The sequence below is a fragment of the Sphaerodactylus townsendi genome, linkage group LG12 (genome assembly GCF_021028975.2).
Source record: "Sphaerodactylus townsendi isolate TG3544 linkage group LG12, MPM_Stown_v2.3, whole genome shotgun sequence".
Lineage (NCBI taxonomy): Eukaryota > Metazoa > Chordata > Lepidosauria > Squamata > Sphaerodactylidae > Sphaerodactylus > Sphaerodactylus townsendi.
In genome coordinates, this window is record NC_059436.1 from 8808079 (window position 1) to 8820561 (window position 12483).

The window sequence follows — 12483 nt, forward strand, 5'->3', positions numbered from 1 at the left end:
CATATGCTCCCTCATTCATACACACAGATGCAACCTGTCACACACAACACTGTGTAAACCCATCATTCTCGTAACATAATTGTGCCCAAACAACTTTGTCAACTACACAATCTAACAACTAGCCAGTGTTTTAGTAGTGGTGCCAACTCCACCCTCCATCCCCTTTCCCATCAACGCTAGATTGCCCCATCAGAGTCCTTGCATATTGATTTTTTTTTTTAGCTTTGGAGCAACTGGATCATTCATAAACATTTCAAGGCAGATGTTGAACTCTGTAACAACAAGAAATTGAGATAAATTTGTTATTGGAGACCAATTAGCAAAGTCATTATTTTTCTTACAGAAATCTAACTTCTTTGTTCTTTGGCCTCTCATTTGCCTCCTTGCGGACCTAGTTAGAACTCTAAAAGATTAATCATAACTGTCTTGGAATTTGCCAATAGATATTTTACTGAGAAGAAAAAACATAAACTACTACAAGTGTTGGTATATTTGTAGCTACCGAACCAGGCCATTTCCCTGTCATATAGTTGACACTGTCATCCTTGACAAATACTCCTTCTGTCTAAAATGGTGCCTCTTGTACTCAAATGCTTATTGCCATTTTTTTTTGCCATCAAGTCACAACAGACTTATGGAGACCCCATAGGGTTTTCAAGGCAAGAGACATTCAGAAGTGACTTATCATGGTTTGCCTCCTCATTACAACCCTAGTATTCAATAGTGGTCTCCAATATAAATACTGACCAGGGTCAGCCCTGCTTAGCTTCTGATGAGATTGGGCTAGCCTGAACTATCAAGAATCCACGTGCGCAGGCAAAGTTGCTTGCTTGAAGTTCTGGGAAATCACACCCATCATTGACAGCACTATGTTCATTTGGCAGTATCGGTACAATCTTTTAGAAATCCACTGTCTGCCATAAAAGTCCATGTTATTCCATCATCACTTTTTTCAGGATTTTCTAAGTGCCAGTCATATTACCGGCTGTCTCTGGGTATTGCAGTCTTAAGCTATGTAAATGATTGAATACGAGAAGATCAGTGCTGTTAGGTATTTGCTAGTTACAAAAATATTCTTAACTGGTCAATTATGGGGGTTATATTTAAGAAAGTTCAGGAAACGGCACTTGAAGAATGCTACAGTAAACTTCTTTATATTTTCAGTGCTGTGCCAGTTGACTCTCATAGGGGTATTCTGACCAAAAATTCAAATGCAGGACAAACCAAGGTCTTTGTTAACGGCATTTTTGGAGGTAGCAATAAAAACAAACAAGGGAGTCCTTAAAAATTAGCAGAGGCATTGTGATAAAAGCTTTTGTGGATGAGAGCTCACTTCATCAGATGCGTGATCTGTGTTGTGTTTCAGGGTCACGGGTGGAGAGCTCTTTGAAGATATCGTCGCCAGGGAATACTACAGTGAAGCCGATGCCAGGTGAGTGGTAACTCCACCTCCACCTGTCCCACTCCAACCTTCTTCCTTACCCTTTTCCACCCCCTTCTTTCTGTTCCCTGATCCCATGCCAGCTTGTACCTGTGCAACATTAACCCATCCATGACTGGGATGAGGGGTTGGACTCAAAAGTATCACAAGGCTACAGCAAACATCTGTATCCCCTTGGCACCAGTGGCTGCCATGATGTGCCCCTGCCACATCCAGAACCCCGCTATGGCTACTCAGGCTAATGATCCGATTGCAGCAGAGGATGGGGCTTCTGAGAAGATTGAGTTTTGGAAGGTGCTGTTTGTTATGTCAGAGTGCCATGCACTGAGAAATACTGGAATTCCTTCTTCTACACAAGGTGCAGGAGCTTCTTCCTCTGTTGCATCTGATTACCCTGACAGAAATCTGTTTCAAAATGGACCTTAACCAAGTAAGGCCACCACAGCTCCTTTACTCTAAGGAAAGACTGGCAGTGAAGACAGATTTAACTAGTGGGCCAGCTGAAATGTGAAATGGACTTGAGGCTGAGGATCTAGGACCTGAAATGATGTAGCACTTGCAGGACACAACATTACAGAAGCAAAGGACAGTACTTCTTCCTGAACCTGGTTCAGTATCAGATAGAGTTCCTTTTTCCCTATGCTGGGTTTATCAATAAGATACTGCCCTGCTCCCTTTAGTTAGCCTGTTTGGGGATTGTGGATGGAAATGCCGCATGACTACAAGTCACTGGAGGAAGAAAAAATTGGGGCAGATCACAGTAGCTCAGTGTCATACTGTAACAGGTTCTTAATAGCATTATGAAAATGCTAACAGAAGCCATGAAGAGCCCTGATTCAAGTTGGGGCACACAGGGGAGGAGAGGTTTAACCCTCACAGTTTCACTAGTTGAAACCAAGTCCCGTGCTGTTAATCTTCAGTAAAGAGAGACAAAAATGTGGCCTGTCCATCTGTTTCCCAGCAGCATGTGGGGGGGGGGGGGATTGAGGGGCTTTGATTATAACAGTTATACATGGGGAAGAATTAATCCAGGTTCCCCCGTAGACACAATTCAGACTGGATCCCCTGCATGGCTTCTATTAGTATTTATAAACACTGGGAAGATAGGTTAATGGATCTCCCTGCATCTTGTATGTTTATACCCAGAGAATTAGCCCTTCTTGCCAAAGAGCTGGGGAGTGCAAGAGTGGTCAGGTTAAAGGACAGCATTAGCATTGAAGTGCAGCATTTGCTGAGAATCCGGGGCTGGAAGGGTAACTGGTGATGTTCGTGGTCTGTCATAGTAGGTGCTCATCAACTGAGTGATGAAGGAGCAGTGGCTATGGGCTGGGATTGAAGGGTATCAGCAAAGCTTGGGGACAGAACTAGCACCTCTCCTATAGAAGGAACAGTTGCTGAGAACTGACCTGCTGTGTAGGAAATGCACACTGAGGTTTGACTCATATGTGAAAAGACTGGTGCAGTTGCTACTATCTTACGGAACTTTTGAGGTTGAGAAGGAGTGAGATTGTATGGAAGAACCATGTCAGGGTCAGAGATCATACCGAAGGGTGATCGATGGCTTTGCTGTTCCTATGTGACTCATTCCCTATTGCTTTCTGCATAGTTCCTCCCTTTCAACATACTAAAATGGCATAGGGGCTGCAACCGTTCTGTCCCCTTAATATGAATTCCTGTATTATGTTTTTGGCTTTGAATTGGTGGCAAGCCAGAGACCCCTTAACTAAAACCACCTTTCCCCCTGTATGTGATTCCATTGGAATTGGCCAAAGTTTCCTTGCCACAAAAGAGGACATAATTGCTAGGAATACATTACCTAGTTCATAGATCACCCAATATGAATGGCATAGAATACCTGAGTAACTGGTTCCACCATTGCAGCTGACTGTGGAAAAGACAGAAATAGTGGCTTGACCATGATACCACTCTAAAAACGTGCCCGCAAATACAGCATGTGTTGCAGTAGGAAGGGGGAAATGGTGTCTTTCCTTGCTAGGAAATTCCCTTAAACCAAGGAAAGCACCCGGGTAACCTGCTGCCACCACTTGGGATCTCCTGAGAACTTCTAGACTGACCTGTTGAGAAAGCACTGTTCCAGCAACACTAGAGCTATAACAAAGTTACAGGGAGGAAACCCTGGAAAATATTTTATATTCAACTAGGTAGCACCTGTGCTGTCTAGTATGCAAGGAAGACATTAAGAGAAATATCCCGGAGTAATAATGTGCAGTAAGCGAGGCAAAAAAAAAAGCCCTTATTTTTTAAAGTGTATAATAAAAGAGAGGGAGGGAGGGAAAGGGTCACTGGGTTCAAAAGGTGGTGTAGAAAGGGCAAAAACACAATACAGGGAAAAGCACACAATAACAATAGCACAGAGGTGTTCAAATGAAAAGCAATACAGGTGAAATAACTAAGCTAAATATACATTACTTAGGCTGTAGCAGGTCCCCCACAGCATGGGCAGAGTTTCCACAGCATGTGCAGAGTTCCTTGCAGTAACAAGAAGTCAAAGTAATCATTAACCCCTACCCAACTCCCTGTGGACTCAGTTTCCACAGAAGGCTGAAAACTGAAAGCACAAAGAAAGATTCCAAATGTCCAGATGTTTTTGGTAAATGAAATTGGACCTAAGCCAGCCTCCTATCTAAGAGTGACAAGCTCTTAAGAGTGACAAACTTTCGTAAATCCCATGTAATGCTCTATCACTGATATTGGAGTTTACTGTTACCAAGCAGAGGTGTGTAGTCCTGCCTCCATGAAGCATCTGGTAATGGTTCTGGTTCAAAGTGGATTATCCTTTGTCTCAAAGGAATTATGTCTGCCAGAGAGGTCCAAAGTGGAATGGAAGTGAGTGGGTCCTTCGAATGTAAATCTCTGGGGGTCTAAAATCCCAGACACTCCATGTGGCACTCTTGAGCTGCAGCAAGTTTTGGGCTTTCTATCACAAATAGAACCTAAATAAAATTCACTGGGCCGTATGGCAGCGTGCCGTGTAAGAACTGACTGCCTTCCCTTTAGCACATCTGGTAATTTGGCAAGTTGCCTAAACTAAGGATTTGCTTTCCTTAAGGAAGGGATACAAATGTCGACAGTATCATTCCCAGTACTAAGCTTGGGTAGCTCTAAGCCAGCTAAAGAGACCAGATATAGCTAAAACTAGTAGTATCCACCACACTAAATGACGACATCCGAAGGCAATATTTTGAGGGAATTAAGGAATTTACGCAATCCACTTGTGAAGGTGACTGTGCTGAGACAGGTAGTCTTGGGCAACATATCAAGTTCTAGAGGACTGTAAAGGCTTGCATAGGTAAGAGGGCCAGGTTATATAGAAATGTGTTTGTTTCAGTGGGATGGGATTGTGGGTGCTACAAGGGGTAGCCTTTGATATCGGCAGTGACTGATAGTGTATGGCAGTATTTCTCACCAAATGGTACAGAAAGCTGTTTTTGTGATGGCAGTGGGTGTGTGCTTGGAATAGTAGTAGTATCATTTCTCAATAACTTAAGAGGAAGAAGACTAAAGGAGTCCTTTGGGAGGAGGTCTCATCGGTTTCCTAGATTTGGTTTTCACTTTCTTTCCCTTCTAGCTCCACTGATGTGTGCCTTTTCTCCTTCCTTTCATCCTACAGATCACACTTTGACTTCCTATTATTTACTTTACTCTTTCCTGTCCTCTGTAGCCCCTGAAGTGAAAATGAATGTTGGGTGACTGGGGGAGCTTAATGCACTTTGAGACAGACCTTATCCAGTGGACAGCAAATCTTTTTATGCTTCTCCCTGCCTCTCAGGTTCAAATGAGCAATGATTTGCCATGCTGTTATCAGTTCTGTTGTCCAAATCTCATTGAACTTTGAGCTCCGTGCATCTGCGGAATAGGACTTTTGCTAGGTGTCTGGATTTCTTTCTGGAATATGGGGCCAACATCTGTCCCTAGGTTTTCATCCTGGGCATTACTGTGGAGACATAGAACCTTATTCTTTTTCTTATTTCTCTCTGCAAGGAACAACAACAAAAATATGCAAAATGATTGTCAGCAAACTGCAACCTGTACTGTCAAAAGGCCTAGAGATCTGTGCCCCCTCTGGCACTTGTAAATAAAAGAGAATAATTTCCAGCTATTGCAAGAAGACTGCCTTTGGGCTTTGAATTTACTGCTTTGACCATGCCCAAGTGCAAGAGTTCCATTACTGTGCTTTTAGGAGTAATTTGTATAGTGTTGACATTTAAGATGTTTAAGTGGCCCCAACTTTGATAGCCTGATCAGCCATGAAGAAGTTGGGTATTTCCCAGTCCTGGCTTTGCCATTGTGTTATATCAGCAAGGTTTGCAGAGAAAATTGAAGCAAGAACTCATGAGATCTGAACACTTGGTCCCCATCTTAACTCACCAGACATGTTCAGAAAATAGTGTGATGTAGCTGTTCCTGGACTGGATTGTTCTAACACCTAAGAGCCCAGCTGGATCCAATAAAAGCTCCATTTAGTCCACCATCCTGTTTCATGTAGTGGCCAACCAAATGCCTCTTGGAGTCTCACAAAGAGGGGCATGGCAGTAGGCGTTCCTTGCCATTTCTTCTTTAGCAGCTAGGGTTCAAAGGTGACCCTCCTCTCAATGTGACGGTTTCTCTTAATCGTTGATCAAACTATCTTTCCACCTGAGCAAGCAGCCATCACCACATCTGTTCATTATGCAAGTTGTGAAAAGTTACTTCCTTTTATCATTTTTGAATCTGCTATGCATCAACTTTACTGGGTGACTCCATGTTCTCGTGTTGTGAGAGGGAAAATAAATTCTACCATTATCCATTACAATGTGTAATATTATACAACTATCACACCCTTCCCTTTTTGTCTTTTTTCTTTAGAACTGAGGTACAGTGTTATGTATTGAGATGCTTCCCCATATCAAAAACTCTGTACCTAGGGAAAGTTGCCATGGGAGTTGGTCTTGCCTATTTACAGTGAAGTATTTTACATGGGAGCATTCAAACATGCAGTTTCCTTTCTGTAGCTTAAACTTGGTACCCCAAGATTGCTCTCAATGTATAGCTTGACCTTTAAGATGTTTTTCATCAGGTATGTTCCTTGTTCAGCCCCCTGAGATTGCCAGCTGAAGTTCAAAATCCAACAGTAGTCCATCTTGAGTCCATCTTGATTTTCAAGCTCCTAGCTGAATTTGCAGGGTAATAAAATTATTTCAGAGGCATCATGGAATAACAATTGAGTGAGGAAGGACAGGGGAGCCATGGTAGTCATAGCACTTCTGCAGAGTTGGTTTTCATGTGTTTTTCCATTTTCAGGACATTTAGGTCCCTCTTCTAGCATCTCAAACTTTGCTTCTTTGTATTTCTTGGTCACCTTTAATGTGGCCTGTGTCCTCAAGGTGTCATTTCTCTCCTTGTAGTGATACTGCAAAGCCTCTCATGCTACAATGTTCCTCTCTTATTCCATTCTGCAGAAGCGTCCAGTGAGTCAGGAGTTTTGATCCCATTTTAGATCAAGCATCATGACCATCTATCATCCTCTCAGTTTCTTCTTTCTTTGGATTCCTTGGGAACCAAGACTATTTGGTTTAGTGGGTTCTTCTCTATCCCATGTCTAGAATTCTCCTACATAGTTCATGAAATATCACGCGAACACACATACCCATTTTTAAAACAGATTCTTGGAACCTGAATAATTGTATAGTTGTAATGTAATGAAGGTTGGTTTAAGATTATGAAATACACAAACTATTTATGTCCTCGAGGCCAAATGCAAGTTCATTGGCTCATAACACTATTTCAAATATGTCTTACAATAAAGTTGGGTTTTTGCATAATTTGTCCTTGTAAATGTTAGCTCTTGTTCAGTCAAGACTTAATGATGTAATAAATAGAAAGAACTTACAATTAGAACCATATGCAATTGGTTCTTTAGTTGGATTTCCCTTAGCATCAGTAATAGCTGTTTAGACAACAAAATGCATCCCTCTCTTTAAATTCCTTTGATCTTTCTCATGATCTTAGCTGTTCTGCCTACATCAGGGCTGTTTTATCTTTTGAAAACTGTGATTAAAAGCACATCCACCATTTCTCCAGTCTAAACCATTCTTTTCAGTTCTGTCTTTTCTCCCCGACTTTGTGCATGTTTGTGTACTTCACAATCCTCCAGATGTGCCTTTCTACGCTTTTTTCGTGTGTGTTAAGAGTTTGTTCTCTCCCTGCAAAGTTATCGCTGTCTTAAATAAAAGCATACAGCCTCAAATTGGAAACTGTTTGTATCCAGTACATGCTTGGCACCAGTAAATAACAAACAAAAGGGGGTCTATAAATGTTTGAAGAGTTCTGTGAAATGACCTTGCTCAGCCCTTAATCCAACTATTACTTTGGAGACGAATGGATAGGATGAATTTAAAGACTGCCAAAACATGAGCAGCAGAATCAGGATAACAATAAGGTAGCAGCAGGTCCTGCCCATGCCTCACACAGGAAGCCTGGCAATCATTTATTTTATTTATTTATTTATTTATACTTTAAATTTCTATCCCGCCCCGTCCCTTTAATTTTCTATCCCGCCCCGTCCCCGAAGGGCTCATGAGGAATCATGAGGAAGAGTGTTGAGTGTCAAGGTCCCATGAGCCAGGAAATAAAATATTAAAGATTTGAATGGAGGTATATTAATATGGCATAGCCTTAGAACTAATTGTGGTGCTTATTTGTAGTGCTAAATCCCTTGTAGCCTGAAAGGCAAATGTTGGGGATGGGCGGTGAACATAGGGGTTTCAGGCAAGTGACGGCTTTCTGTTGTATGTCCCCCTAACGTGTCCTTTAATATGTTTGTAGGTGTGATTTTCCCTTTCTCACTTTAAGGTGCTTAGTGCTGCACATAGTATACATATGGCAAACACAATTGCCATTTAATGATTAAATTTACTCTTAATCTGTACTGAGTGAGAAAAGTTATAGAGGCTGTTTGTCTATACAAAACCTTCAACCTTTCATATTATTAATTACGTATATTCAGGTAAGACTGAAGAGTGGAACTGTGGCACGAGAACAGCAGGCACAGAATCTGGTTGGGAAAAGTGTGGCTCAGGGTTGGAAAGGAGAAGCATTGGCAGAGCAAAGGCAGAGGGTTCTCAGAGCAGAGGCCTGGACTGAGAAATGCACAGTTGAGAGAATATCCCCAGCGCTGCCTAATGTCTGGCAGAGCAAGGCTTATATTAGAATAGGGTTGAAAGGAGCTGTGAGTAGGAGCCTAGTTTTGGAGCATCAAGGTGGGCTAAAGCCATATTGGGAACGTGCCCACATGGGTCAAGGCCCCATAGTCCACACGTGCTAGCATTTTTATATCATGCCAGTTCCTGTAAAGGAGATTTCTGGCCCATCTTGGATGAAGTGGTTTACACCACTACACTGAGTGTGGGGTTATTCTGGAGGAAAGTGCTTTCCCTAGGGTATTTCCAGTGCACATGGTTTTATACTGGGTTACCTGGGCATGGTCTGTCTGCCTGGTGAATCCAAGAACATAGCAGCTGATGGTTCTGCACGTCAGGAATACCTCTTGTGAGCCAATGCTGCTCCTTCAAGCACCTGGCCATACCCACTGTTGGTATCCTCTTGTTTCCATGTTAATGTCATGGATTTCTTCCCTTCCCTAATCACTTGCAAGGGGATCTTTCCCCCCTGTTATTTGTTTTAGTTACAATTGAGCTGAATGGCAGGGCTCTTTTTGCCCGCTGTTCCCTTAGTAGCGGAGGTCTTTTCCACAACTTCAGTAGCCCCACGTGATCTCTTGGTGGGTGGGGAGAGGGAGGGAAGGGAAGTCTCCTTTGGCTCTGCTCCCCCATTCTCAGACCCTGACTGCACACTGTTCCTGGTGCCATTAACAGCCATCTGCACACACCTTGTGATAACCCCCTGTGGTCTCTGAGCTTTCACAACACTGTTTCTCTCCTTTTCTCGTCCCCATATCCACCCTGCCCCTTGTCCCTTTCTGTCTGTCCATCTGTGTGTCCCGGTGGATCTTCCCCTCCCCACCTCCCTTTGTCCTTTAATCTCTGGATTTTGTTTCTTGTCATGCATATTTCAATTGTCTTCTTCCACCACCCTTTTCTATAACCTCCTTGTGCTCTCTCTTTCTTCTTATACCTGTCCTACTTGTCTCTCGCGTATGACTTCTTCACTTCCCCCCAATCCTCGTTGTCTGTCCCCTCCTCCCCAACCTGCCTTCTCTCTTCCTTCCTTCCTTCCTTCCTCCCTTCCCGTTTTGTTTTGCAGTCACTGTATCCATCAGATATTAGAAAGCGTAACTTACATTCACCACTATGCCATTGTGCACAGGGACTTGAAGGTCAGTATATATATATGCCTTTCACCCTCTCAGTATGTTGGGTGGGAGTGTAGGTGTTTGCCAAAATAGATTGAACCTGGACAGGTCCAACACTCAACCCTGCCAGTTTCCTTTTATTTTTGGCATATTGGGGGATATATTCAGAATTGGTTTCTTCCCAGTCTTCTGAACTTGCATGATAAAATATTTCTCCTCTGAACCCAACTCAAGCACAACCAGTTGGGGCAGGCAGGTAGGGAAACCTGAGACCCGTCTCACACAAGGTGATGCCTGACCTAGATTTCCCATCAGTTCCAGCATCCCTGGGACCAGCAATTATTCTTTTCATGTCAGAAATAAAGAAATGAAAGCAGTTGGCTTGATTCTATTAGCATTCATCATTTCATCTTTTCCATCCTTCCCCCTCGTGCTTGTGTGCGCATATTCTTTCTCTCCTTCTCCCTTCTGGTCTGCATCTTTTTATCTTGTTTACCAAATCCCTCCTCCCCAACTCTTGGCCCATTTTCTGTTTGGACCAAAGCATTTGCTTGTTGCATTCAAGGTCAAAGGTGATTCAATAAAGTGAATGCGGTGCATGGCCATCAACCCAGACAAGGAGGGGTTCTGGGATCTGCTTGGGGTCTCGGTTGCTGAAGCTGGTCCTGGTGATGACATTGCTCAGTGAACAGTAGAAATTGGGTGTACAAACTTGAAAAATCCCCTGAATCCATTTTGTTTGATGGCAGGAGGGATGCTCCTCTGGACTTGGACAAAAAGGGCAACGTTTGAGAGTACGGTTGTCATTCTCATAAAGCCTGTGTGCTGATATCATATCATGGCTTTTGGTAGGGAATGCTCCTCACCGTGGACCATGTGCATGAGGATTTAAGGTGTTTTTTTTTTAACTTATGCAATCATTTATATGCTCGAAGTACAAATCGTAGTGCTGTTATCTATCTGGTACATCTTGAGACCATTGCATGTAGTTCTGCTTGCCCTACCTGATTAAGGATATAGTAAAGCTGAAGAGACTAAAAGAGGGCAACACAAAATCAAAGAGATGGGTCACCTTCTGTAAGGGAAAAGGTTTGAATTTACAGCTTTAAAAAACCTTAAGGACCAAATATCCCTTGACTTTGGGAGTGCTATGGTTGGAACTCCAGGCAAGTATTTTGGTCCTAGCAAACTGCTGTTGGCAATGGAAGAGACAGCTGATATGGATTGGGGCCACAGCATTGAGGAAATAACCTTTTTCTGGAATTCCAGTTGTGGAACTCTAGCATTGGGTGTTGTTTGACCTTTGCAGTGGTTAAGATAAAGGTTTGTTACCACAAACTGTGTCTGTTGAGCCTGCAAGTTGCTTCCAGCATATGGTGACCCTATGAATTATACTGACATCCAAATCATTCTATTGTTAACAACCTTGCTCAGGTCTTTCAAATGAATTGAGTTGATCCATCTCATGCTGGGTGTTCCTATTTTCTTGTTCCCTTCAACTTTTCCTATTGTCTTTTCCACTGAGTCTAGCCTTCTCATAATGTGACCAAAACACAATAGCCTCAGTCTGGTCATTTTAACTTCTAAGGAGAGTTTAGACTTGATTTGATCTGGAACCAACTTATTTGTCTTTTGGGCAGCCCACAGTATCTGTAAAACTTTCCTCCAACACCACTTTTCAAGTGAATCATAAACCATCGAGAAAGTAAGCAGAGAAAAACGTTCACTCTAAAAATTAAAAATGAGGGGCCAGAAACCCTCTTGAATACTTTGCTGATGAGTCAGGATAAAAACTGAATAAACGAAACTAAAAGTTGCGAATTTGGAGATCATCCAATGAAACTGATCAACAACAGTTTTGAGGCAAGCAAGAGGAAATTAGCTGACAGTTAATGAAGGTAATTCATTGGTACAGAATGTTGTGTAGGCCTCTAGTATAAGTGCACGTACAAATTATCAGACAGATGAATTAATGTTAGATCTATCCTTGTCTGCAACAAATGAAGTCATAAATGCACGTTACTCCAAAAAAGCTGACATTACTCCAAAAGAGAGAACACCCCCCACCCCAGTATTTTCACAGTAATGGCATTTATAGTGTTTCCATCCTTTTCTGGTCTTTCAATTGTAGTTTGTGGATATTGCATGAATATTGGTATCACTCATTGGCAGGCACACAGGATATCACTAGTGACTTCCTCACTGTGACTATAACATTTAAAAGCCATTCTTTTAATTTTGAAAAGTAATTTTATTTTTATTTATTTTATTTATTTATTTATTTATTGTTTCGATTTATAAACCGCCCCATCCCCTGGGGGCTCTGGGCGGTGAACAACATTCACATATACAATTAATTAAATCGATAACAATATAATACTAAAAACCATTAAAAGCTACTTAAAAACAGCGGTTAGCATCATAATAGGTGCCCTATTATGGCCAATTCAATTTAGATCACCCCAGTAAAAGAAAAGGGAGGGATCAGGTTACTCTCTGGGAGGATAATAGGTGGTAAAGTGCAACAGATGGTATGTGCAAGAAGATGCAGGGGAAGGAGCGGGGAGTGGGGAAGGCCACTCCCAGCTGACTGGACACCTCCTAAAGGCTCCGGTGGAACAACTTCCCGGTCTTTACAGGCCCTGCAGGAACTCATCAAAGGTCCTGCCAGGGCCCTGGACAACTGGAGGAAGAGTATTCCACCAGTGGCTGGGAGCCCAGGGCCGTAAAG

The 12483-nt window shown here is 42.5% G+C and overlaps 1 protein-coding gene across 5 annotated transcripts in view; it reads left to right on the plus strand.

Moving 5' to 3' along the window:
• CAMK2B (calcium/calmodulin dependent protein kinase II beta) overlaps positions 1-12483 on the plus strand; it is a 198676-nt gene that overhangs the window by 106526 nt on the left and 79667 nt on the right. For all 5 annotated transcript variants that reach the window (XM_048512579.1, XM_048512580.1, XM_048512582.1 and 2 more), the window contains exon 5: positions 1367-1432. In XM_048512579.1, the coding sequence (XP_048368536.1) occupies positions 1367-1432 (66 nt within the window). The remainder of the gene's footprint in view (positions 1-1366; positions 1433-12483) is intronic.